The sequence below is a fragment of the Ascaphus truei genome, chromosome 21 (genome assembly GCF_040206685.1).
Source record: "Ascaphus truei isolate aAscTru1 chromosome 21, aAscTru1.hap1, whole genome shotgun sequence".
In the NCBI taxonomy this organism is placed as follows: domain Eukaryota; kingdom Metazoa; phylum Chordata; class Amphibia; order Anura; family Ascaphidae; genus Ascaphus; species Ascaphus truei.
The window spans coordinates 7,615,596-7,643,552 of record NC_134503.1 but is presented as its reverse complement, the minus strand read 5'-3'; the positions used below and the strand labels follow the sequence as shown (position 1 = coordinate 7,643,552).

Below are 27,957 nucleotides of genomic sequence, written 5' to 3'. Positions count from 1 at the left end.
GGATCCTGCTGCACATGAGGCTGCTGGAGTCAGAAGTGTGGAAACACCATTTATTTCCTGGATTAAAGTTGTCAAGCAGAATCCCAGTTTGGCCGGCAGCCCCGGAGCCTCTCGGATCCTTCCAAAGTTACAGACAATTGCGCAAACCTTCCCTCTAGCTGCGAGTTCCAGTACGCCCGGCCCCCAAACACAGGCAAACCTCCCTTCCCTCCCTCTACCTCTCTGTTACTGATCAACTCTTTGCTTTGCTGACTAACGTGTATCTCACGTTGCTTGGCCTGGTTGGACTCTGCAGGGCTGTGAACCTCTCGGCACTGGATTATATAGACTGATACCCCCCCCCCCCCTTGGCAAACCATGATCCAGTGTCTCCTGCGACTGTTGGCATTGTCCATACCTTTTCCTGGGCTTTGTATGCCATGGAACACAGCAGAGGTATGTGTTACTTTGTATCTGGGTAAGTGAGGGTTTGTGATGTTTACATTCCACTCAGTAATGCAAGAAGTGGAATGTAATTCCTATATTTAAAGGAGCAATATCCTACGTGTTTATATATATGCAAACAAAAGAAAAATTAGTGCGCCTGGTGATCTGTTCCTGAAACCACTCACCGTAAAATGGATTATTAAATAAATCCAAGTGTGATAAAAAAAAAAAAAAAAAAAAAAGGGGGGGGAAAAAAGGAAAAAAAAAAAAAAAAAAAATTTTTTAATTATAAATTGAATGGAAACGAAAATACACCTTGATGATGTGAGTAGTTAAATCCTATGAATACATATACTTTTATACCATTAATAGGTTATGTGACATGAACCATTAGGAGTGAGAGGGGTTAATTGTGGTTATAGCACAAAAAATGGCAGACGGAACCAAAATGATCCAAACACATAAGCAGCTTCCAATGCAAGGTACCCAAACCTTGCTGAATAAGGACAATAAAGAAAACAACCAGGGAAGCGCTATATTAGTTGGGATCAGGCTCAGCAGCCAATTTTATGTATAAACCACATATAAAACAATAGCATAAAATAGCATGATTGAATACACAAAAATATAATATATAAAATGAGTAACACAAGTCTCTGCCAGTTGGAGATTGTCCAGGTGATGTAAGTGCAAGTTAATGCCCCTGTCTGATGTGACAGACTCGGGCAAGAGTGACCTTTGAGAGGTATAAATCCAGAGTGGTAGCTGGGATGGAAAGCGCTACCAACTGTGCAGGTAATGAAGTGTGTAGAAATGGGAAGGTGCCGTAGGCATCAAATATGGAAAAAGCTCACCCAGACTTCAAACTCTTTGCGCTGGTGGCTCCTTTTGTTTCGTCCTTCACAGCCTCGCTGCAGAAACTCCGCTGTACAGCTCTCCTGGGCTTGCACAACAGGGATGGAACTACTCACAGGGCGCCGGGTTTCCGGGTATGACGTCACGGCCGGACGTGACGCACCAACCCTTCCCGGCTGTGCCTGGAGCTGCCGCAGCACACAGGGGCTGAGAGCCGAATTTCACACACCTCACACAGCTTCAAAGTTCCACAGCCTCCGCAGTACACTCTCCAAGGGACTCCACGTTAGACCACCAGGACTGGGGCAATGAGACAGGGATGCACAAGAGCTGCAACCCCTCTAGACTCCTCCTCCTACGCGTTTCAGCACGTCACGTGCTGAAACGCGTAGGAGGAGGAGTCTAGAGGGGTTGCAGCTCTTGTGCATCCCTGTCTCATTGCCCCAGTCCTGGTGGTCTAACGTGGAGTCCCTTGGAGAGTGTACTGCGGAGGCTGTGGAACTTTGAAGCTGTGTGAGGTGTGTGAAATTCGGCTCTCAGCCCCTGTGTGCTGCGGCAGCTCCAGGCACAGCCGGGAAGGGTTGGTGCGTCACGTCCGGCCGTGACGTCATACCCGGAAACCCGGCGCCCTGTGAGTAGTTCCATCCCTGTTGTGCAAGCCCAGGAGAGCTGTACAGCGGAGTTTCTGCAGCGAGGCTGTGAAGGACGAAACAAAAGGAGCCACCAGCGCAAAGAGTTTGAAGTCTGGGTGAGCTTTTTCCATATTTGATGCCTACGGCACCTTCCCATTTCTACACACTTCATTACCTGCACAGTTGGTAGCGCTTTCCATCCCAGCTACCACTCTGGATTTATACCTCTCAAAGGTCACTCTTGCCCGAGTCTGTCACATCAGACAGGGGCATTAACTTGCACTTACATCACCTGGACAATCTCCAACTGGCAGAGACTTGTGTTACTCATTTTATATATTATATTTTTGTGTATTCAATCATGCTATTTTATGCTATTGTTTTATATGTGGTTTATACATAAAATTGGCTGCTGAGCCTGATCCCAACTAATATAGCGCTTCCCTGGTTGTTTTCTTTATTGTGTTTATATATATATATATATATATATATATATATATATATATATATATATATATATATATATATAAATCCGTTCTGTAGTATTAGATAATACTTACTACCATTTTTTTGTTTTAAAATGTAACTCTTAATGCCAGTGAGTTTTAATACACTGAGCATCTTTTGATTTGTATAGCAGGATATAGCACACCTCCCCAGCAGTGCAAGATCTTTGTAAGACTTTCCTGTTTGTGATCATTTGTTGCCAATATTCCCAGCATTTTGAGCTGCAAACTGTAACAATAGATAATGTTACCTTAGTAACATAAGAATACATTGTAGCTGGGGAGTTACACTGAATGAAGGATTGGTTGAAACGGAAAGGCAACCATTTAGTGAACCCTGTGAAGCAGGGTCTTTGCTGATCGATCACAGGGGAACAAATCGATCGGCAGCTTAGGTAATTAGTTTTCAATAAAGGTAATCAAAGTCTGCACATTTGAAAAAATATATATTTTTATTTAAGCTGCTTGGATTGACCCTTTAATACGCCTCTTATATTGTCTCTTAAAAACGTGAGGAATATGAACCAGCGTTTTTCACCTTTTAGAGAAACAAAAAGAAAGATCATGTCAAATAAAGTTGTTAATAATAAGCAGAACATAAAAAGATTTGTTAAATATATGTTGATAACACATTTGCCAATGTTTTTTTTCCCAGAGGTTCCTGCAAACTTTAGAACCTGAAGATATATTTTCTTACTTCGGCACAGGATCCACCCCAGGTACAGACACACAGCTGCGGAATGAAATAAGATGTTGTGGTTCATACAGCTCTGACAGTGTTCACAGCTCTGTACAAAGTCAAACTCAGACATAGGCCGCGACTATAGTGCAGGTGTGTGCGAGCGACAAATGTGTGTTCCTCAATGAGGCCATCCATAGTGCACGCGAGCGTGGAGAGCGACCGTGCGCGGGAATTTGGTAAATACAATCCAAATTGTGTTCCTCGCGTGACGGCCACGTCACTGCCGCGTCACGCGAGCGGTTCAGCCAATGAGGGCGAACCACTCACGTGACGCCACGCCACCGCCATGCCTCCCGATGCCTGCAGTGCATGTTTCGCGTGCGTGACGTCACGCCGGCACTATAAACGCGGCGTATATTCTCTAGGTTGCGAGAACGCAGATCCGTGCCATTGAAGTCACTGGAACGTCAGGGTCAGATGGTACAGACCGGCGATCACACGGCTTAGAGAATATACCTCTCAATGTACAGTAACTTCCAGAGTGAAGAACGCGAAATCTACGTTTGGTCACTTTAGCCAGAAAGCGGGGCTGGCACAAAATCGCAGAGACTGCTTCTTGATTTCAAACTAGGCTCTTTTACTTGAAATACCCGTTGATTTAGCGAGAGCCAGTGACATCATCATCATCATCATCATCCCCATCATCATCATTTATTTTTTAAAGGTGGCATCACAACACTTTACAGTCGGTGGCATGCTCTGACTGGCATTGGCGGGGCATGCCTTTGCTCCCAGTTGTAGAACCGCTTTCCCCACTAGAGAAGTTTGAACCCGCTGAGATTCGCTTCTCCGCTGATTCGATCAAACTTTCCAAAACGTTGGAAATTTTCAATCGAACTTTTGGCAGCCGAATTGTTCAAAATTTGTTCTTTATCCTTTTTTTATTTTTTTTTTAAATGGTGAAATATCAACCCTGCGACGTACAAAGGTTTCGGTGAGAGCGAATGTCACAAGCGAGCGTCGTTGAAATGAATCGAGCATTTAATGTCCATTGACTTTTAGCAGTAAGCGAACTTGTGGCGAACTTGTTGGATGGAACCAGACTTTTGCTCTGAACCAAAAAAGGGGTAACCTTTGCAAAGCACAGCACCCATGCGAATAGGTCCTACTGTAATATTACTTCCTTATTATTGCAATATAATAATCACCTTATTATTACAACCCTAATAATTTACTGTAAAATTGTGCTCTCGTCATCTACAGCCTCTAATGTTGAACTGGCCAACCCGACGTGCTCCTGTGCGGACCCCGGAGTCCCGCCACCATCACCGCCGTGTCCCGTCACACGCTGTGCGCTGCAGGTGTCTGGGAAGCCCTATGTCTTTCAGTTTGCTGGGGGGGACGGGTCCATTACTACAGAGAGACTTGTGAATGTATCTCTGCAGCAGCTGAAGCATTTCCCGGGGGAGTGCAGGGGACTGGGTAGCACGCTGCACCCCGCAGGAACGGAGTCTGTGATCACTTACTGTGAAGGAGAGCTGGTGAGTCTCAACTTCACCATCCATCACAGCTGTGCAAGTAACCAGATGGAAAATGTGTGTCATAGGTGACTAGTTGTGTATGTGTATTATAATAATATAATAATAATAGTAATAGCATGCTCTTGTATAGCGCTGCTAGTTTTACGTAGCGCTTTACAGAGACATTTTGCCGGCACAGGTCCCTGCCCCGTGGTGCTTACAATCTATGTGTTTTTGTGCCTGAGGCACAGGGAGATAAAGTGACTTGCCCAAGGTCACAAGGAGCCGACACCGGGAATTGAACCAGGTTCCCCTGCTTCAAACTCAGTGCCAGTCAGTGTCTTTGCTCACTGATGAAAGGGGTTGTGTCCTTGTTACCTGCTATAATATTTTAATAACTTGCTGAATATTTTTTTCTTATCTTTTAGACATGTGCAAAACTGCTGCACGAGGCCACGAAAACGTACAAAATGTGCAATTTTTTAATCGCGATAAAAGCCGTGATGCAGTCGATTCGCCGCTTAGGCAGTCAATGTGCATTGCAATTTCGTTTAATGTACTAATTCCCGACATTCGCTAGATTATGCAAAATAGGGCACGCGCCCTGTTTCGCTCGGTGCCTGGGGATATTTCTATATCAGTGCTCAATCTAAGGCTCACTTTGCAACATTATTAGCCCTCTGAGGATTGGCAAAACATTTGGGGGGAAAATGCTTAACATTTCAAGACTGCATCCTGGATCTCTAGTTCCACATCTCTAGTTAAGTTCATGTTCTCTGTATGTAGGACTTGTCACGGTAAGGCTGTGCGTATAGTGCCCGCGACGGGCGATGGCGCCGCCGCCCAAAAACAAATACATTGCCGCCACCGCCTGTGCTTATTGTAAGCACGACGGCGACAATGCGACATCGCGTCGCAGACTTTGGAAGCGGACTTTGAAAAGATTTGATTTTTCAAGGGCTGTTGCCTCATGTGACAGCCCCTGGACAAATCAAATGCCCGGAAGCCCGCGCCGACGCCGCAAAGCGAAATATAACTTCCGCTAGCGGCGACGTCTGACGTCACACGTCCCATCGCGTCGCCGGTCGCGGGCACTATACGCACGGCCTTATACTATACTGTCATGAGAATCCAATTCATCAGCGCTGCACAGTTCTGAGTCATTACCACTCTTAGCTATTCAAGAAGCAAAATGCTTCGATCTGGATTGCCACATTACAAGTTCTTCAGAAATTCTTCGGAGTTTGCCGTTACAACAGCAGGCTTTTGGAGAGAGCGCTTCATTAGTTGTGCATCCTTTGTTTTTCAGCGTGGGTTTATCACAATAAATGGAGAGCAGTTTTCTATTCAGCCCGTGAGGAAGAAGCATTTGCCGCTGTTACAGGCTCAGGAACCCTGGAGCCCTCATTTAATCTTCCAAGCAGGATATTCACCCCCTGCCCATGTTGGTATGTTTTTAGAATTAGTTTCACCATTGTCTCCCCTCATTGCACAGACTTGGTCAGTAGAGACGGGCGAAGCCACCTAAATCCGTTTCCTGGATTTTCGCTGACATTACCCCCAAAATCCAGTTCACGGTGTCATTTCGCGAACCGATGTGGGCTGTTTCAATCCGCGCGGATTCATCAAAAACCGCCGTTGGATACAAACCGTGGATGGATTTGTAGAATCCGATCCATGGATTCAGCGATCCGTTGGCCGATGCTTAACACTTGCGGGTTGCAGAATCCGCGGCGTATATTATTAATAATAATACAAAATCCGCAAATCGGGAATCGCCCTTTTTCAGATTGATCCGCTGAAATTCGCGGACCAACAGGAACCGGCCAATCCGCTGCGGATCCAAATTCGCCCCCAAAATTCGCCCATGTGTAGTAGTCAGGGCTTAAACATTTTTGTTTTACTATGTCTGATTTTTACAAATTCTAAGCGATTGGGGCAAAACTTCTATACGTAGAAAGATGTATGTGCTCATTATACAGCAAGGGAAATTAAAGGGGTTTTAATAAAGTACAGTAGTGATACACTGGTTTTTTTAAAGGGCTTCTCTCTATCCTCTAACTAGGGTGCTTCAGTCCTCAAGTCCCTCCAACAGGTCAGGTTTTCAGGACATCACAGCTTCAGCACAGGTGGTGCAATCAGTCCCTGCTTCAGCACAAGTGACAATCAGTCCCTGCTTCAGCACAGGTGGCTCAATCAGCCACCTGTGCTTAAGCTAGGCTATCCTGAAAACCTGACCTTTTTTGGGGGGGTGGGGGGTGCTTAAGGACTGAAGTTGAGCTCCCCTGCTCTAATACCATCACACTTCCACCAATGGAGTAATCCATTATTCTCTATCACTAGGAACACGTACAGTACAGAACATATTTGCCGTGCATTACACTGACAGATACAACCAAGCTAATTTAACAAAATGAGAGTAGGGATCCCACATGCCTCATTTCCCAGCCCAGCCTGCAAAATCATAAACAAACCCTATGATCTTTAGTGGGACTCTCCATTGGTTCCCAAGGTAAAGAATGATTTGCACTCACAAGTCAGCCTGCTGGGCTTGAATGTATGTTCTGCCCCATATTGTCCCAATCAAGCATGATGTCACTGGCAAAGCTGAACCATAACTGCCCAGTGTGTGTTCATGTTATGGTATTCATGGAGTGGAACACAGTCTTACGACAGGTGAGGTCTTCTCTGTTATTTTCTGCTAATAATTCAGTTTGTGCTGATGCCTGGAATGCACGTCGCTCCTTTCTACAGAACATATATTCCTTCCCTACAGTCTCTAAGAGACTGTTTTGTAGACGAATGAGGGTCCTGCACAGCATTGTGATGCAGGCCTTTCTGGCAGGGATTAAACCTCTCTCGACTTCTTGTAGTGTTGGCGCCTGCCCCCTCCTCCCACCGAGTGAGGAAACGCGCAGCCGGCAGTGTCAGGCACCTGGAGCTTTTAGTGGCTGTGGGACCTGACGTCTTTCAGTTCCACCAGGAGGACACAGAGAGATACATCCTCACCAACCTGAACATTGTAAGCAGGGGAAACATTGTGGCCATGGCCACCTAGGGCAATGATTTTCATTCCTCTTCTTCTCTCGTGTGTGTTAATACGTTGGTCGTTTCTAAAATCTATTGTGGCTAGAATAACCATTGAGTTACTGTTTGTAGTAGACAGTCCTAGTATAATGTTCTTGGGAGGGCTACGTCCAAGGTAGAGATGTTCCAAAAATATTCGTACAACTGGAGTCATATGACCTTGGGTCACATGATTTTATACTGTAACTTTTGCATATTTTCGCACGTTTTTGCGGAAGTGTGAACTTTCATGTCAATTTCACAAAAATGCTAAACTCATGGAAAGAAAACTCTTAACACAATAGCGAAGCAAATTGGAAGACATTCCCCCATTTCTAATCCAAGGACATCCGCACTCAGAGACAAGGGACCTTCAACACAGTCCCATCACACCTCTTCTTCTTGGGAGCTTGAGTTCCCATGGCTCTGTACTGTTTATTTACAGGGGGCAGAGTTGCTGAGAGATGTTTCCCTTGGAGCCACATTCCGGGTCCACCTGGTGAAGATGATCATCTTGACCCAACCAGAGGTACTGCCTGTCTGAGATATACACCATGAGTATGGAGAGTGCAGGGCAGAGACGAACTAGATCAGTCTGGATTGAATACCATATTTACTAAAGAACGTAAACTCTTAAGGACCAATCCATTGACTAGACCTGCCATGCCATTAAAAAGTGGGGACTTCCGGAAACAATTATCCCAAGAAAGGAGACAAGGCCGTTTCCATCCCATTTAATTTATATTTATCTGTAAAGAACAAAGAAAGGTAGCAATGATCTGTAAAGTAGTTCTTCATACAACCTTGTATCCTCACATTTTGATGAATGGGAATTTCAATGCACAATGAGAGCGATTGGCGCCTGGGTGTTTTATGCTTTAACCCTTGTCATGTCCGCAGGTGGATATCGAAATCAGCACCAACCTCACCTCTTCCCTGATCAGTGTATGTGAGTGGGGCAGGAAGGTGAATCCACCCAGTGACACAGACCCGGACCATGCTGACCTCATCCTGTATGTCACCAGGTAAAGCTCCAGTTAGATAAAGAGCCTGGCAGGAAGTCTTGTTCCATTACACACTGTAGCTTACTCATTTAAGCAAGTTTTAGCTTCCAAATAATGTTGTTGAGCATTAAAAGAAAGTGTTAAAAGGTAATGAGGGGCCCCTGACTTTTTTGGCCTCCCTCCAGCTCTGATATGAAGCAGGATAGATGGAATCCAGCTGTAGGGGAGAAATCTGTGCGCTGTCCCATTTATCTCTGTACTCTCAGCGTTACGGGTTACCTGAGGTTCAGAAGAGCAGCTGGTCTGGGAGAGCAGGAGCCAGGAAAAAGCTTTCTAGTTTTTTAGTCTTGCTTTATCAGCCTTTTTTTTTTTTTTAAATGTCCATGACATATTTATGTGTGTGTGTGTGTGTGTGTGTGTGTATACAGTACTCATTGAACCTCAAATAAAAAGTCAAAGTAGTGAATTCATAGATAATATATATATATATATACAGTGGTCGACAAATCACCAAAAAATCTACTCGCCACACAAAAAAATCTACTCGCCACCTAGTACCAAACGGGTGCTGCTTGGGCCAATAGGAGCTTGCCACGATGTTAAATCCACTCGCCCGGGGCGAGCAAATGTATAGGTTTGTCGAACACTGTATATATATATATATATATATATATATATATATTTTTTTTTTATATATATATATATATATATATATATATATATATATTGTCTGTGGATTCACAACTTTGACTCTTTATTTGTATCTAATTCTCTGATCTCTCTATCCCATTCCCTCATTTCTCTTGTCCTCTCTCCTCTAAATTGTCCTACATCTCCTTATCTGGTTGGCACTGTCTTCTCCTTTTGTCTACTGCACTCTGCCATTCTCTCCTCTGTCTCACCCACCTGCCAATCTGTTTGTGTCCCCCATGTCTTGCCTCGTTTCAGGTTTGACCTGGAGTTACCTGATGGGAATAGACAGGTGCGTGGTGTTACACAGCTGGCAGGGGCCTGCTCTTCCCGTTGGAGTTGTGTCATCACGGAGGACACCGGCTTTGACCTGGGAATTACGATGGCACATGAGATAGGACACAGGTCAGCGTCTGTATGATATATTCCGATAATGATAGTGCAGAGTGGTAAAGGTATGGCCTGGGTAATAATGAGATGCATTGCCAGAATTGTTAAGGAGAGGAAGAGTTATGCAGGTCTGGACTGATGTATTGCATTAGCAACGTGCGTGCGTAAGTGTGTGAATGATGCATAGATGCATTTCTGTATGGAAGAACTGGAATACATCTAGTGCCCGTGGGTAAGGTTCAGTTCACGGGACACCTTGGCCAACTGTTTGAGAATAAGCTCTTGCATAGCAAGCCGAGCTGCAGTAAAGGTTACAATATTTGGCCCCAGACTGTTAGCGTTTTCGGCCTTTTCCATCTGCACATCTTAATGATCAGACAGTGAGGAGCACTATCAGTCACTTCAGATCTCTTTGTTAACGTTGCAGTTTTGGCATAAACCACGATGGGACTGACAACAGCTGCAGTGGGAGTGGGAATATCATGGCATCTGAGGGAAGCCACAACAGTGTCCACCTCACCTGGTCTGAGTGCAGCAGGGAGCAATTCCTCACTTTCCTCAGGTAGTATGAAGAACACATGTACATACTCTGTGTGATGGAGCATATATACACATTTGCCCTGTGTAACTATACATATACCCTGTGGCATACTGTACATGATAGATGTCATCTATGTGATGGTACATATGGCGTCATATTTTTGTTCACTCTGAATTTCCCTTCTGTATATTATCTGCGATGTTGAATTTGTGCTCCATGGACAGGTACGTGCCTTCTCTATAATCTCACTGCTGTTACAGTTGCTATCCATGTACAGTATGCTGCTGTTTAATTCATCTTTCTGATTTCCAGTTTCCTTTCCCTCTGTGCATCTCTCAGCAGCGGCCTTGCAAGCTGTATTAATGACCTGCCCGCTCTGGAGGGCAGCATCCCGGGCTGGAAGCCTGGCTTGTATTATGGAGCCGATGAGCAGTGTAAGATCGCCTTTGGAAGCTCAGCCCTCGCGTGCACTTTCTCCAGAAATGACCTGGTAGGGAAAGATTTGTGTTTCACTATGTTTTTAACACACTCTGATGCAAAGGTAACACTAGCCACCACCTTGCGGTGAGGTGGTCCAATAGGACCCTAGCTTCTTTCTGTCTTTGTATCTTTATGTCACTCTTTGGAGGGATAGACCTGTTTCATGTTCTACTGAATCTCTTCAATTTCATGAGTCAATGGACCAAATGTCCTTTTTGGCTCTGTTTTACAACCAGGCTTTAGAAGGGTGGACTTGATTGGTTTGTATGTCTTATTAGGATACAGCTTTATTCAGTCAGTGTGCTACTATGTTACTTAGCACTGGGAGAACAGACTTTACGGGTTGTGCCTCCATTCTCTCTCTGTGTTACTATGGTTATTGGAACGAGGGTGGATGAGCCATAGCTTTATGTTTCTCCATAGGATACATGTGGGGTCCTCTCCTGCCACATCAGCCAGCAGGATCGTACCAGCTGCAACCGTCTCCTGGTCCCTCTTCTTGATTGGACAGAATGTGGAGAGAACAAGGTAGAGATTGAGTAGAATATATGGGGATGATAGGTGTAATCCAATACACACATTATGACGTGTAGGAGCTGTGTATCTCAGAGTAGTTAAATCAGAAGGAAGTTTGGAATAGCTGCATTTACTGAACGAACTAATTATTTAGGAACATGACATACCACTTACCGAACATGCCCCCAAAAACACATGCAAAACAAATATAAATATGTATTCGATAAAAATATAGATAGAAATAATTTGATAAAAATTTGAAATGAGGAAGAAAGAAGAGAAGGGCTGTGAGAACATGCAACGGACCCAAAACAGACAGAAGCATCATATTTTCAGAGAAAGAGGGAATTAGTCACCAGGGGTTAAAGAGGGCAGCAAAAGTGGGAAGTAAATTGAGTGAGTGAAGGGTAGGAGAGGGCTGGTAAAGAGGCCAGTAAGAAGAATGGTATGTTAGATCCATTCCTCTATCATGCAATTAAAAGGAGTTTGAAGATACTATTCTACTGTATGTGAACACAATGTAACAGTTTAAGAGAAGCAAGGAGAATAAAAGACTGGAAAATGTACTGAAGCACGTTAGCTCATACAGTGAAATCACATCAGTAGAAGATATTACTCTGTTGGAGCCGCCACACTTTAGTGACGAGGTATCTCTCTCTTTCAGTGGTGCCACAAGGGTCATTGCAGCTCCCTGGAAGAGCTGAATCCCGTCGCTGTGGTGCACGGTGCATGGTCCAGCTGGAGTCCCTTCTCTTCCTGTTCCCGCAGCTGTGGAGGGGGAGTAGTGATCAGGAAAAGGCAGTGCAACAACCCCAGGTTGGGTCCTGACTAAGCCTTCTCTGCACAGCACCAGGACAGTACTGTACCATGGCAGTGCCAGGACAATGTCACCGCAGCATCTGGCACTGACCGTCTCCATCACTTTGTCTTTTTAGAGAGCTCTTTGTGGAACTCCCCCAACTTATTCCAGTAAACACATCCCCTCCTAAGTGACACTTGCAAGGCATGATTTACACATGGGCCACCAGAATGACCGAAATAGCTACCAACAATGAATGTACAAACTATGCATGTTAGACTTAGTTGAACATTTATGGGACACACCTGAATTACATTGCTTTCCCCTATAGATCTGCCTTTGGAGGACGCAACTGTGAGGGGTCCCATCTGCAAGCTGAAATGTGTAATACCCAGGTAGGTTTCATATTGCCACTTCAAATCGCCTCCTTTACTGCACACTGTATGTATAGCAGGCTGCTTTATCCCCCCTCAGGCCTGCGTGACGACACAGCTGGATTTTATGTCCGAGCAGTGCGCTGCCACGGACACAACGCCTCTCCACCTCACACTCGGGGTCCCTACCTTCTACAAGTGGATGTCCGCTGTTGGCTTTGCACATGGTGAAGAGGATTTGTGTTACCTATCCCCTTTTAGGAAGAATAAAGTTAACTGGCCTTTAGAAATGATACAAGTCAACAGATGAGTTGAGTTGTGCACAGAACAGGGGGGTTATATGGTGGCAACCCAACTCCTGAGTGTCCCACAAAAATAAAGGAGGGGAATAATCCAGATGGATGTTCCTGAGGGATAATGTTTGAATGTTGAGGGAATCATTTTGTCTGTACTGTTTTGTATGCTAGAAATTAGATGCCTCCATCTCTGGGTTGGGACCTTTCTTGACATCTTAGCATCTGTCTCATTCTGTCCTTGTCTGTAACTCAGGGGACTCTCTGTGTCGCCACATGTGTCGGGCTCGGGGGAAGAATTTTATGGTGACACGTGGGGACAGTTTTCTGGATGGCACCCGCTGCGAGCCCAGTGCTGAGATGGATGCTGCATTCAGCCTGTGCGTGGCAGGGACCTGCAGGGTAAGAGTGGGGAACGGTTGGGACGCATTTACGAGAGGCTGGAATAAAAGACACGGTGCTGCAGGAATAACATTAGGAAAGGAGGAAGACGAGGTGCAGTACACGCCATACATGTCATTACCACCAACCATTATACCTCTGCACCTCAATAATTACAATGGAAGCTCTTCCTACATACATTATATAGCACAGTATCGGCTCCACGGGCTATATCAAATCCTCTATATAATATTGTGGTCTTCTTGCTCAGGCCTTTGGTTGCAATGGTCAGATGGATTCTGGGAAGGTGACAGATCAGTGTGGGATGTGTGGAGGAGATAACAGCACCTGCAGCAAAGTCAGTGGCTCTTTCTCTGAGGGGAAAGCCGGAGGTGAGTCACGATCCAGCCCGTGTAGCATTGCTAGGGTACATCACTTTGTCAGGGTGCCATATTCTCAAAGGCAATAGTTCCCTGCTGTCCGTAGGCAGCAGCTGATTTCTGTCATGAGAAACCCTGGTGTTTCAGGTAATACTTGGCTGTACTTAATGGTTGGGTTTATGCCACCGAATCACTGCTTGGGACTAATTGTCCTGTAATAAGGGCTAATGTAATGGCAACACATCTTCTGTAGTGACCAAAATTCCGGGCTAAAGAGGGCATGAGTCCACTCACCTTCTGTTTGTGTTGCAGTTTACTCCACATTCTTGACCATTCCTCTGGGCTCAACAGCAATACAAGTGACCAATCAAAAGCCTCTCTTCACACATTTGGGTAAGCAGGAACAACACATTCAGGGAATCCCTTGGTATAACTTCTGCATGGCCAGCAGTGTTATAATCTTGTCTCTTACTATCGTTTCCTGGTTCCCGTAATGTAAAGGGGATGAGAGGTCCTCCTTTCGTGGGACCACAACCTCCGCAAATCTGCTCGTCTCACGCAGATTATTACAATGTTACTAGAAAAGCCACAGTAACACCGATGTTACTTCGCTATTAAGCAACATCGGTGGGAGTTGCAGAGTTTAAAGGGCATCAAGATTGTGTTGGTGACCAATGGATATACCTGCATTTGTATCGGTGAACAGGTTCTGACATCTTTCATGCCACGTTTCTTCCTTTCCTAATTCTCACCTCTTGTCACAGACGGTTGTAACAAGTATGTAGGCAAACCCTTCAGTGTTATTATAGTTAGTCTGTTTGGTTTCCCAGCTGTTAAAGAGAATGATCGGTACGCGGTAGCCGGGAAGGGAAGCATCTCGTTGAACATCTCACACCCTTCAGTTCTGGAGGACAGGCGGAAGGAGTATAGATTAACTTTGACCCCAGATAAGCTGCCCCACCTGGAAGAGATCCGTATTGACGGTCCCACCACACAGAACATTGAGATACTGGTGAGCAGAGTCACAATGGACAGTGAAAGTGTGGTCCACTTGGTTTAGGGTTATAATGCATTATGCCAATTATGCCAATTGGGGTACAGTGGTGCTTAACCCCAGTCCTCAAGACCCCCCAACATGTCAGGTTTTGAGGATATCCCAGCTTCAGCACAGGTGGCTCAATCAGAACCAGCTTCAGCACAGGTGGCTCAATCAGTCCCTGCTTCAGCACCGGTGGCTAAAGTATCTTGCCCCTTTAATTTACAGGTTTACAGAAAATATGGACAGGAATATGGAGAAGTTACCAACCCTGACATCACCTATAGCTACTTTATCCCTAAGAAGGACCAGGCATATGTGTGGGTGGCTGTACCAGGACCTTGCACCGCCAGCTGTGGGGGAGGTGAGAAAATGGGCCATACAAAATGCGCTCTCTCCTCTCACTCTCCCTATAAGGTACTGTACAAAAATAACAAAAGGATAGGCACGCCAGAACTATGCAAACATTTATTTTATTGGCCCAACGTTTCGGCTACACTCTGGAGCCTTTATCGATATAATATTTGTTTGCAAACACGGGTGGTAGCTGTGTTGGTCCATTCTTCAATGTAGTAACAAAAGAGGGAGAGGGAGTAGGGGGTAGGATACCTTTTATTGGACCAACAATTAGTTGAGATGTTACAAGCTTTAATGGTCATTAATGTTGCCTTCTCCTCTTCTCAGGTTTTCGCCTGGTGTCCCATGTGTGCTCTGACCCCATTCTCCACCAGCCGGCTTATTCTGAGCACTGTGATGTTTCTCTACTTCCCACCTCACTCCCGGAGCCCTGCGGGGTAGAGCCTTGTCCACCCAGGTCAGTGAAGTACCCAAAGGCAGTTGGTTTACTTAGGGTTTAACCTACTTGCTGCTGGAGAAGTTAGTGCTTCAGAGACCTCAAGGACTGGTTGGTCAACCACTGCGTAGACACCCAACCCCTGCAGTGTTTCCATTTACAGGTGGGTGGTGAAGGAGTCCTCTCCCTGCACAGTGTCCTGTGGTGGGGGAGTGATGCTCAGGACTGTGCAGTGCCTTCAGAAGCAGCAGGACACAGAGATGATCATATCAGAGGAGCACTGCACCCACCTGCCTCAGCCTGAGGTCTCTGCCAACTGCGGCCAGGAGCCCTGCCCTGCCAGGTAACCCACACAGCCAATGGCTGACCAGAGTACAAAGCATTTAGGGCTCCAGTGTGGGGCCAAGTCACTGGATTTTGACCATCACCTGCATATGCAATATTCTAGAAAAGGTTATAGCAACAAAAGACAATCATCTTAAGTGCAACAGCTGAGGGGGCATGAGGACTAAAACTGCCAATCATTGGGTTCTTTGGGTCAGGTAGAAGTCCTTGCTGAGTATGTGGTAACAGGTGGTGATTTCCCGGTGCAGGTGGGAGGTGTCAGAGCCGGGCCTCTGCTCCGCGGTCTGCGGCTCAGGGCTGGCTCCGAGGAATGTTCTCTGCATTCAGTCTCAAGCTGGTTTGGACTCTGTGGTGGGGGACATTCAGTGCATGCGACAAGAGAAGCCAACACCCTTGGTACACTGTGTGGTCAGCGTGTGCCCTGTGGGCTGGAACACAGTGAGTATATATTTACACCTAGGAGCTGTCACAATAGCAAGATGAGCATGTGAAATACCCTTCAATGCAGGAGTCACTGCAACACATTGCTCTAAAACACTTTGTCGAGCGCTCAGGCACTTAAAGGATTAGGGTAGGGGTTTTCAACTCCAGTCCTCAAGACCTCCCCAACAGGTCAGGTTTTAAGGATATCCTAGCTTCAGCACAGGTGGCTCGGTCTTTGACTGAGCCACTATTTTAGCCACCTGTGTTGTAGCAGGGACTGCTGTTGGGGGGGGGGGGGGGGAGTGGAGGGATCTTCTGGACAGGGAGCTTTCAAAAAAACTATTCATCCCAAGGGCAGAACAAAGGACTTGGGGGCGTCCCTTAAGGTTGGAGGAAAGGAGATTTCAAAAAAAGTTGGACATCTTTTTAAAAAAAGAAAGGTATACAGGGATATACCAAATAAGTATACATGGGAAGGATATTGATCCAGGGAATAGTTCGATTGCAATTCTTGGAGTCAGGAAGGAATTTATTTTTCCCCTTATGAGATATCATTGGATGATGTGTCACTGGGGTTTTTTGTTTGCCTTCCTCTGGATCAATAAGGAAGTATAGATATAGGATAGAGTATCTGTTGTCTAAATTTAGCATAGGTTGAACTTGATGGACGTACGTCTTTTTTCAACCTCATCTACTATGTAACTATATTAGAACTTACTCAACTGCCAACTATTCACCAGTGTGTTAAACTATCTAGGATTATACGGCATACCTACATTGACATTTTTGCCAATTTAGTGTTCATTAGTTATTGCATTAGTGTATATATAAAGCACCTCTGCTGTAAGTATTCAGCCTATTCTCCATGTGCTTCTCTCCTTCCCTCTCCCACGAGAACTTGACGTTTAGACATACAGTAACTGGCAGGTGGGTTATTATCTTGTGTACCATGTACTGTAGGTGCTTGCGTAATCAACGCCATGCAGAAAGCTCACACATTGTCCATTGTGACTTTATATTGACATTTAAAAGTTTGAGTTCTCTGAACACCAGTTGATCAAAGATGCGTAACAGGTTTCTTGATCTCATCAGCAGTGGGTCAATCAATAAATGATATTGCGCTGACTATTGATAACCATGTGGCTTTCTGTCTTCTGCAAGATCTCATTGCCAGTAACGCAGGTAACGAGGCCTCATACCCCTCCATTAAGTGGAGATTCCCCCGTCCTGGACACACCTGCCTGGAACGAGATGTCGGTGTATGTCTGGAGCCCTGTGCTGGGACCATGCTCTGTTACCTGTGGCACAGGTGAGCCTGATCATACTACTTTGAGGTTGTAGCCTGTGTGTTCTTGTACTTGCATAAAGACAAGGCATTAACATATCACTACCTCAATTATTAATAAGCAGGGGAGTGGGCAGTTATACACTGTGTCAGCCGCTGAATTCCTGGAAGTGTGAGGCTGCCTCATTCAGTGTTATTTAAATTAAGTAATTGCTTAGACACCAAGACGCTCTAACGGGCCCCAAATAATTTGTATTTTTATTATCAATATTATTTTTATTTGTATTAATACTATGTTTTTAGTCAACCTATTGGAAGCATTTGTAAAAAAAAAAAAAAAATATAAAGATAATTTTACTTAATTGAAAACAAGCAGATCCCAATTCTAACGCTTTACAATACAACCCTACGGGCCGTTTTACGATGTGGGAATGCGTTATCCGACGCTCACCGCCACTGATTAACATGGGCTCGCTTTACAACGGTTTCACTATCCAAACGCTACTTCCAGAACGGATTCCGTTGGATAACCGAGGACTGCCTGTATATATTTTAGCAGGAAAGTGTTATTTTTTGCCACCAAATCTCAATTATTTTCATCGACTGGATATTAACCCCTGTGAACTCTGTTAATGGTGTTCCTTTCTTAATGACTTTTCTCGCTCCTCCCTGCCGTCTCTGTGCACACGGCCTGGAGAACAAACGCTGAAGCTTGTCTTGTAAAGAATCATACAGGCTCGTTTATAGGGGAATTATCTGCCAGGGGGGGCCATCAAGGATTTGCAAAGCAGGGAAAGGGTAATCGTCTATTGGCTGTCGGTCTTCAATTTCGTACCACTTGCAGTTCAACCCCTCCAACTGTACTGCAAGGATGCACTCAGGAGTGGGGTTACCCTCAGATCCATGCCGGATTATGTTAACCAGTTACTGTATGGAGTGACTGCAGCCCAGTCACAGCCTATGTGACAGCATTTACAGGGGTCCTAGGATTTGTGTAGCCCACTTTAAAATCTTCACCTGGTTGAGCTGATGAAAGAGAAACCGCGAGCCGCAGTGTGGCGCAGGCAGAAGGGAGCACGATTGTGAAAGGCGTTGCAAGCAATCCCCGGTGTTAACCCTTGGCACGCTGTTTCTGTGCAGAGAGGAGTAGCTTTTGGGGAACCCTTTTGAGACGTCCGCCAATATGATATGGTCTGTGTGTTTATTTATGGGAGGGGGTGTTAAATGGAAAAGAGAATTAACGCAATGAACGCTGCACAAGCCATGCTGTCCCTCTCTTGCAGGAACATCGGAGCTCACCTACGTTTGTGTTGATTACCATAGCAAGAAAGAGACTTTGGAGGAGCTTTGTAACAAGACCGTGAAGCCGGAGCCACAGCACGATATCTGTAATCCAAGGACCTGCCCACCGGTGTAATGTTAATCCACCCGGCTAGAGATTACATTGTGGGGGATTATATAGCAATGTCTTCCAGCTGCAAACTGGGGTGAACAATGTACAAAATAACTAAAAACCATTGCTGTCCCACTGGCAACACAAGCCCTTTTTTAAAAAAAACATTTATTTTCTTTTTTTTACCGAGAATTGAAGCTGAACCTCATAAATTTCAGCTCTGGGGGACCCCTGCTTCCTGAGGTACCTACCTCCGTAGTAGGTGCCGGAAGCCGTTCTGCTTGGCTAGCAGGGATCACGTACTTATCGCTGTTCAAAGCTCCCGTGTCCTGCGGGCCAGTTGGAAGCTGGGATGTCATCGGGTTCGACTTCCTTTTGGCTCACGTGAAGCGGCAGATTTAAACTTTAAAACCCAGCTAGCTCGGCCGCAGCGACTAGCGTCACCTCCTACGGATGTAAGTATCTCCGAAAGCAGCGGGTCCCCGGAGCTGGAATGAATGGGGTTCAGCTCAGAAGACCCCCCGCTCCATTAACAGGCTTGTTTCCTGTGATAAACATGATGCTATTTTTGCATTCTTTGTGCTCTGGTTTTGCAGCTGATAGACTTTGATAACTAGACCAGTGCATGTGCTTCCTGACACACCCATACCCAGAATCCTTTTCATCTACGTAGTTGAGTTCAGGCGTTTTGGAACAGATTGAGGAAGCCTGTATATGGTATATGAGTGAGAGTTACTCCTGAAGGCCTGGTCAGGGTACCTCCCATGGGGTAAACCCCGCAAAATGCCTTTTTTTTTTTTTTTTTACCACATTGATTTATTTTAAGCCGATATATTTATTGGATTTCAAATATAAATGTTATTTTCTTTGCTTAAGTTTTTGGTACCGTACCTTCTTTCCTATCAAAAAAAGAAATCACCGCTGGCTAGAGTCATACTGCCCAACTCGCCTTATTTATATGAGGGACTCCCTCATAAAGTATCAATTTTCTACTTCCTTCCTAAATAAAATGGAAAAACAACCTTCCACCCTATGCAAGTTAATGGAAAAAGAACGAAGAAATCTCCATCGTTCTCCTGCCAAATCTCCCTGAAAGGAATGGTCACATGTTGGCTAATGTGGTTGGAGCAGGCAAGGGAGGAAACCAGGATTGAGATGAAGGGAAGCATACAGGATGCAAGAGGGGAGAGTCTTAATGGGACAGGATTGTTTTACATGGCCGCTGGTCAGATCCGTCCCTCTGAGCATCATGTCCATCTCCGTATTCCCCTTGTACCTGCAGCTGGGAGGTGAGGGAGCTGACCCTCTGCCCCGTGACCTGCGGAGGAGGCACTGTCCCGCTTGCTGTGCGCTGCGTTAGGATGGACAAGGACATCTCGCTGCCTCTTCCACACTCCAAGTGTAGCCGAATTCCCCGTCCGACTGCCAGCAAACCGTGCGGCACTGAGTCCTGCCCGGCCCGGTAATCCCCCAAAACACACACACTTAATTAAACATGTCCTCCCAACACCCTAACATGCTATCACTGTCTTATTACCCAGAGTGTATCTCCCCTCCTTCCTATGCACAGTACACTTTAAGAGCACGTTATTTCATCCAAACCATGCTATCACGGCTATGTCTGCGTGTATGTGTAAACACATACATTTGGGTACGTGTTTAAACATGTGCATACCATGTCCTGGAGAAACTGCTGACATCACTTTGCATGACATTAATTTGCATTACGGTACATGTCTTTATATATATATATATATATATATATATATATATATATATATATATACACATTTTTATTTATTTATTTTTCATTTTGTGAGGGGCTCTACCGGCTGTCAGGGGTGGGCAACTCCAGTCTTCAAGGGCCACCAGCGGGTCAGGTTTTCAGGATTTCCCTGCTTTGGCACAGGTGGCTCAATCAGTGGCTCAGTCGAAGAGCCACCTATGTTGAAGCTGGGGACTTTTTGAGCCACGTGTGCTGAAGCTGGGACTAAGCTGGGAGTTGCCCACCCCTGATCTATGTGACATTGTTGGGTTTTTTTACGGCATCAGTGCACTTAGGAGATGTGCTATCACGTCTTTAAGTGTGATATTGCTCTATGGTAACCCTGCTCCTGAGTGCCGGTAGCGCTGTTGATATAGACTCTGCCTTTGTAACAGCAACAGTAGCACCGCAGTATAAATCAATTAGCACGCAGCTTCAGATTGCTTTCAGTTGCTATTGTCTAACGTCGTTTCGCAGGTGGCGTTATAAGACCGGTTCTTGCAGTGTGAGCTGTGGTGGAGGCGTGTTACAGAGGATCCTATACTGTGCTACAGACCTCCAGGACGGAGCGAGGAATGAACACATTGTTGGGGATCCAGAATGCCAGCACCTACCTCATCCAGAAGGGCAGGAGCCCTGCAACCAGCACCCCTGCCCCCCAAGGTCATTACCCTGTTTGTATTGCCAGCTTGACGTTGGGTGACCGTCAGAGAATTTCCACAATCCCGAAGCACATCAGGTTATTGTCACCCATCCCTCCCCACTGGGTAAATATATGATGGTCACCCAACTCCGTCAATGCCTTAATGCAGGGAGGCTCAACTCCAGTCCTCAAGCCCTCCTCCACCCAACCGGTTTTTTTTCAGGATACACCTGCTTCAGCTCAGATGGCTCAATCAGTCCCTGCTTCAGCACAGCTGGCTCAATCAGTCCCTGCTTCAGCACAGCTGGCTCAATCAGTCCCTGCTTCAGCACAGCTGGCTCAGAGACGCAGTCTTTGACTGAGCCTCTGTTTGAGCCACCTGTGCTGAAGCTGGGATATCCTGAAAACCTGTCCTGTGGGGGGAGCTTGAGGACTGGCGTTGAGCACCCTGCCATAATGTTATCCCAACGGCCTGGTGAAATTGTTCTTACTACAATAGTAGTCCCCTAGCTTGAAGGTGTAGAGGAAGCTTTCTGATTGGTCCCTCAGGTGGCTGGTAGCAGAGACAGGTCTGTGCTCTTCAGCCTGCGGTTACGGCATCTCCAGGCAGCGTGTGACATGCGTGCAGACGGTAACAGGGGTGGAGACTGAAGTGGATGCGGGATCGTGTCCCTCTCAGGAAAAGCCCCCCTCACTCATCCCTTGCATCGTCACCAAGTGCTTCTACTCATGGGATGTCAGCGCCTGGAGCCAGGTATGATACATTCACAAATCTCACCAGCCAGCCCTTCCATTCTCCCCTGGCTTATAATGATTGGGTATTGCATAGGTGCTCAACTCCAGTCCTGAAGCACACTCCCCCCCCCCCCAACAGGTCAGGTTTTCAGGACATCACTGCTTCAGCACAGGTGGCTCAATCAGAGGCTCAGTCTTTGACTGAGCCTCTGATTGAGCAATCTGTGCTGAAGCAGGGACTGATTAAGCAACCTGTGCTGAAGCAGGGATATCCTGAAAACCCAACCTGTTGAGGGCTGGAGTTGAGCACCCCTGCTGTCCACTAATAGCTACCAAAGAGATAAAACTCGCCCATTATTCCCCGTCCCTGTAAAAGATATGGGGTGTTATCTGTACTGTACACGGTACTTCGCAGAACAATGCAAACATAATCTGTTACTGTCCTAATAAGGGGTGCAATAAATGTATAGGGCTTCACCCATAGAAAGCTATTTACATCCCCTCTGACCTCTGAAGGGCGATACTGTATATAGTGACCTGTGCTATGTGACTGCCCTGTCTCCGTGGTTAGTGTTCAGTCACCTGCGGGAATGGAATCCAAAGCCGCCAGGATTTCTGCACCAACCTGAAGACCCGTCAGCAGGTGAGCCCCACGTTCTGTGGGCACGCCCCGAAACCCATCACCGTGCGTGGCTGCTCCTTGCACCCCTGCAGACAGGACATACAGATGCCACAGCCAGGTGTGGCGCACACCCACCTGGTACCACCTCAAGCAACCAGCACCCCCTACCTGAGGCCTGGATATAAAGCCGTGACCGTCCACTCTGACCACACCCCTGCGCTGGAGCTGCCTGGAGAGCCAGCACGAGAAAAGGAGGATGGAGACAGAGAAGGCAGTTATGTATTCAAACACTGAGACCCCTACTGCACGACCACTGAACATCACTGTACTACCACTGCACAACCACTGCACATCACTGCACGACCACTGAACATCACTGCACGACCACTGCACATCACTGCACGACCACTGCACATCACTGCACGACCACTGAACATCACTGCACGACCACAGCACATCACTGCACGACCACTGCACAACCACTGCACATCACTGCACGACCACTGCATTACCACTGCACATCACTGCACGACCACTGCACGACCACTGCACGACCACTGCACATCACTGCACGACCACTGCATTACCACTGCACGACCTCTGCACATCACTGCACGACCAATGCACATCACTGCACTACCACTGCACGACCACTGCACATCACTGCATGACCACTGCATGACCACTGCACGACCACTGCACGACCACTGAACATCACTGCATGACCACTGAACATCACTGCACGACCACTGCGCGACCACTGCATACCACTGTACTACCAGTGCACGACCACTGCACTTCCACTGCATATAACTGCACTACCACTGCATATCATTGCACGACTACTGCACCAGTGCACAATCACTGCACCTCTGCTCTAGTGTCCGGCATACGTTCATTGATTAAATCCCGGTTTGTGCTCACTGCAGTAACATCCCTATATCTGCAGTGTCCTGCATAACGTGGGGCCTCTTACCTGCGCCAGCATCTCCTCATCTCAGCGTCATATCACGCCGCAACGTCACGTTGTCATGGCAATGAGACGTCGTAGAGATGAGGAGATTATTCTCTCTCCAGTAACATGCCACTGCAGTCTCCTTTCCCTCTGACACTTTCATAGACACGTAGTGTAGAAACCACTTGGCCATTTTCCTACCTGCTGCAATACCCCAGCCCCTAGTTGATCCCTGGATTATTTTAGGATCGCCTTATGTCTACCCCACGCATGTTTAAATCCCCTTACTGTATAAGCCCTACCCCCTGTGTTGGGCGGGTCTGCCACTAATCTACTACCCTTTCGGAGAAGAAGAACTTTCTCATATTTCCCCGTAGCTGCCACCCTCCCGCTTCCGAGGATGACTTCTTGCACATCTTTCTTATGAATATGCTTCCTTCCGCTAAATTGTTGAATCCCTTTATAGATTTGATCCTCTCCCTTCTACCCTCTAAGCTGTACATATTAAGGTCCTCTAGTCTTTCCTGATAAGTCTGATCCTGTAGATCAGCGGTGGCCAACTCCAGTCCTCAAGGGTCAGGTTTTAAGGATATCCCTGCTTCAGCTCAGGTGGCTGTATTCGACTGAGCCACTGATTGAGACACCTGTGCTGAAGCAGGTGCCGATTAAGCCACCTGTGCTGAAGCAGGGACTGATTGAGCCATCTGTGCTGAAGCAGGGACACCCATAAAACCTGACCTGTTGGTGGCCCTTGAGGACTGCAGTTGGCCGCCCCTGCGCGTAGATCATGCTCCATCTGTCGCCCTTTTGGGGCACGATCTCCATTCTATTGACGTCCCTCTGGAGATCTGAACTCCAGAAGTGAACACATCCCTCTCTCCCAGGTATCTGCGGGAGGCTCTTCCTGAACTCTTCAGGAGTGCTGAGCACAGCAGGGCTCAGCGAGAAGGACTGCATGTTCTCTATCGGACGCCCGCTAGGAGAGGCGATCACAGTCCGAGTGCTGTCCAGCTCTCTCAACTGCAGTGCCGGTGGGTGTCCAAAGCAAAACCTGCACCCCTATTTAGTATTAGAAGAGAACGCAAGGAGTAAAGCAGCGCTGCAAAAGTCTGGCTCTAAAACAGAACACCGACAAGTAATACACAATGTGACATTTGTATTCTTTATTTTTAGTTTATATAAAGCAGCAGTCCTCGCTGATCACCATTCCTAGATCTATTCTTGCACTGTTTTTATTTTTTACATCTGCCGCTGCCTTCAGGAGATATAAGTGTTTCAAATATGACGTGTCCGGGAGGTTAATATAGAGCTCTGCCCAGAGCCCAGAGCCGTCTAAAGGTTTCCATGGCAACCTCAGAAGCTAGAGGTCAAGATAATCACAAATGTGAATACAAAAACATATACGTAGGCTTTTCGGAGAAATTGCACCACAAAGTTATGATGCAGTTATAACGTAAACTGCTAATATACTTTGTGCTGATCGATTTTTTTTATTAAAATTTTTTGATGAGTTTTCAGATGCTGGTTAGTTCACTGGCATCAGCTATTACACTGGCAGCCTGTGTTGTTTTAATGTGCGTAGAGGGCAGTGGCCATTTTAAATTCCCTGCGAGGCAAATTTTCATCAATTGGGCACCTCCAGATTGCAACTAAAAGAGCGACAATGATAAATGCAGCAGGAAAATGGTAAAAAGAAACATGTATTTGTTTTATGGTGCGTAGGGCGGATTGTTACTTTATGAAGTATGGCGAGATTATTTTGCGTGAATATTCCTCTGCTAGGGAGAATTGGTACTTGATTTCACAATAAAGTGCCGTATGTGCCTGGAATGCAAAATCAAACGCAACATGGATATAGACATGGGGTGGCCAACTCCAGTCCTCAAGGGCCACCAACAGGTCAGGTTTTCAGAATATCCCTGCTTCAGCAGAGATGGCTCAATCACAGGCTGTCAGAATAACTGCACCACTTGTGCTGAAGCAGCGATATCCTGAAAAACTGACCTGTTGGTGGCCCTTGAGGAATAGAGTTGGCCACCCCCTGCCATAGATGATGGATATATATGGAAATATTGATGAGTATAAATATTTAGTATGTTGTAGTATTGCTGCGATTCGCAGGTAACACATTGTTGTGTGACAAATGCATTGCGAGTCCCTTTTTGGCATAGAAAGCGTTAACAAGAGCCATCACGTTTAACTCCTTGCCCTCTTCCGCTCATAGGGGAGCTGCTGCTGTTCTACGGACGGACCATGTGGCGTAAGACCTGCGCTCGGCTGTCTGGGGTGACGCTGACCTCCAGGATGAACACTCTGATGGTGAGGCAGCGGCAGGCGCAGGCTGGTAACGGCGTGCTGCTGGAGTATTGGAGCAAACCTGCCAGCCAAAATTATTCCCAAGGTACCGCTGTTCTGCAGGATGAAGCCTACCCAACATAACCAACATACCCAACGTATCCAATATACCCAACGTGCCAAAGAAAATAATGATAATAATAGTTTGTTCTTGTATAGCGCTGCTAGTTTTACACAGCGCTTTACAGAGACATTTTGCAGACACAGGTCCCTGCCCCGTGGAGCTTACAATCTATGTTTTTGGTGCCTGAGGCACAGGGAGATAAAGTGACTTGCCCAAGGTCGCAAGGAGCCGACACCGGGAATTGAACCAGGTTCCCCTGCTCCAAACTCAGTGCCAGTCAGTGTCTTTACTCACTGAGCACTCCCTTCTCCCAATTGGGTAATATACCCAAAGTACCCAACATGTTAATACACTTATTGCCAGGGGCAGGGGCATTGCTTCATAACACATTGCAAGGTACTCTGGTTCCGGATTGCTTAGCTAGAACCCTTGTGTATTAGCCGTGACTCTCTCTTTCCTTTGTAGACTGCGATGTGCAACTTTTCGGGACACAGGGAGACATACAGAATCCTGTGCAGCCCTGGGAAGAGGTGGGCTCCCCTGCATGCCGTACCTTCATTGACGTGCCACCCATGTTTCACATTGCTGTACATGCCTTGTACATGGACTTGGAGACAGGGAGCAACAAGACGCACTCCAATTACATTCTGGTGAGTCCCGTGAGCCAGAGCAGTGGTCAAATAGATGATGGGATGAGTTGGTACCGGTATCTCTACTTATGTAACTATCTACAATGGGAATGTAATTTAATTAGAGATGGGTGAATCCTTCCAAATCCGTTTCCCAGATATTCTTGCATTTTCTTCCCAAAATCCGCTTGGCGGTGTAAAATCCGCAAACAGATTTGGTCGGTTTTAATCCGCTGTGGCTTCATCAAAAACCATCATTGGATACAATCCCATTGACTGATTTGTAGGATCCGCCAATGGATTGCTGAATCCCGCGGATTGGATTCTACAAATCCATCAACGGAATGCGGAATCCAATACAGAGTGTATTGGTAATAATAAAAAAAATCCGCAAATCGCCGATCGCCATTTTTTTAGATTGATCCGCTGCGATCCACGGACCCAAGGAACCGGCCGATCCAAATTCGCCCCATCTCTCATTTTAATGCTAGACTGTGTAGAAGTGATCTCCGTAGTGGGGTTAGTGAATGACCTAATCTGCCGTATTTATTTTGAATCCCCCCAGATCCGTGACATGAAGAATTTGAAAACGACAGCGTTCCACGGAAACCACTTGTTCTACTGGGAGTCCGAGGGAAACCGGGCAGAGATAGAGTTCCACGGAGACTTCTCGCAAGACAGAGTCAGTTTCCGGGCACAGTACTGGGCAAGAGAGCTGGGGTCGTGGAGCAGAAGGCAGGCTCCGTTTGGGTGACTGCTCCCATGTCATCGTTCTTCGGTGACAACACCCGGACTTGAATTTTACTGTTAACCAATGCAGAAGAGCCAAATAAATGCCACGCCGGGCAAAGAAGTCGTCCCAAATTCTGCACTCTAACCGTACATAATCCAATTTTCCGAAAGGATCTTTAAAACTTTACTTTCATTACTGCAGTTGAAATGGTCCATCTTCAAAGGAACCCATTGGTATTATACACATATAAGTGAAAATAACTTTATCAATGAAGTTTAAAGCAGATAAAGTGCAGTCAAAGTGACTCAGGGGCCTTTTCTGGATCCGCCGGAGCCGCCAGGCAGTTTTCTGGCAAAATGCCCCATTAAAGTAGATATAGAATAAGCCTCTTTGTTATTGTCTTATTTCTGTGCCAGTGACTTTTTGCAGTTGTATATAGGAGTTGTGTCAGAATCTCCTGACTGCAAAACAGGGGGTTAGATTTATCCCCCTCCCCCCCCCCCCCATCACATTGCAGGGAGGTCCCCCCACACCCTGCTGCACCGCCTCCCCAGACCCCCTAAAATCGCAGAGCAGGGAGGCTCCCCCCCACACCCTGCTGCACCTCCTCCACAGCCCCCCTAACATCACATTGCAGAGCAGAGGC

The 27,957-nt window shown here is 46.4% G+C and overlaps 1 protein-coding gene across 2 annotated transcripts; it reads left to right on the top strand.

The window, feature by feature from the left end:
• Window positions 1-65: 65 nt before the first annotated feature.
• ADAMTS13 (ADAM metallopeptidase with thrombospondin type 1 motif 13) lies at window positions 66-27,695 on the top strand. Of its 2 annotated transcripts, none has more exons than XM_075578828.1 (32): window positions 66-435; window positions 3,075-3,138; window positions 4,365-4,642; window positions 5,931-6,069; window positions 7,495-7,643; window positions 8,133-8,216; window positions 8,588-8,712; window positions 9,640-9,786; window positions 10,199-10,333; window positions 10,655-10,802; window positions 11,216-11,320; window positions 11,973-12,124; window positions 12,439-12,502; window positions 12,582-12,708; window positions 13,031-13,176; window positions 13,427-13,547; window positions 13,848-13,928; window positions 14,366-14,547; window positions 14,800-14,935; window positions 15,256-15,385; window positions 15,528-15,707; window positions 15,958-16,147; window positions 17,294-17,441; window positions 18,701-18,830; window positions 20,093-20,272; window positions 21,053-21,238; window positions 21,768-21,972; window positions 22,525-22,849; window positions 24,415-24,561; window positions 25,755-25,931; window positions 26,415-26,599; window positions 27,144-27,695. In XM_075578828.1, exons 1-32 carry the CDS (start codon window positions 358-360, stop codon window positions 27,330-27,332), a joined length of 4,833 nt encoding a protein of 1,610 aa, XP_075434943.1. In that variant the 5' UTR covers window positions 66-357; the 3' UTR covers window positions 27,333-27,695. The 2 variants fall into 2 exon arrangements, with proteins under 2 accessions (XP_075434943.1, XP_075434942.1); XM_075578827.1 differs by having other exon boundaries at window positions 10,652-10,802.
• The last annotated feature ends 262 nt before the right edge of the window (window positions 27,696-27,957 follow it).

Bases quoted from the DNA above. Each gene is read 5' to 3' on its own strand.
- ADAMTS13 (XM_075578827.1), top strand. From the start codon at position 358: ATGATCCAGTGTCTCCTGCGACTGTTGGCATTGTCCATACCTTTTCCT. The intron at 6,070-7,494 runs GTATGTTTTTAG...GACTTCTTGTAG, and splicing joins TTCACCCCCTGCCCATGTTG to TGTTGGCGCCTGCCCCCTCC. The intron at 9,787-10,198 runs GTCAGCGTCTGT...TTAACGTTGCAG, and splicing joins GCACATGAGATAGGACACAG to TTTTGGCATAAACCACGATG.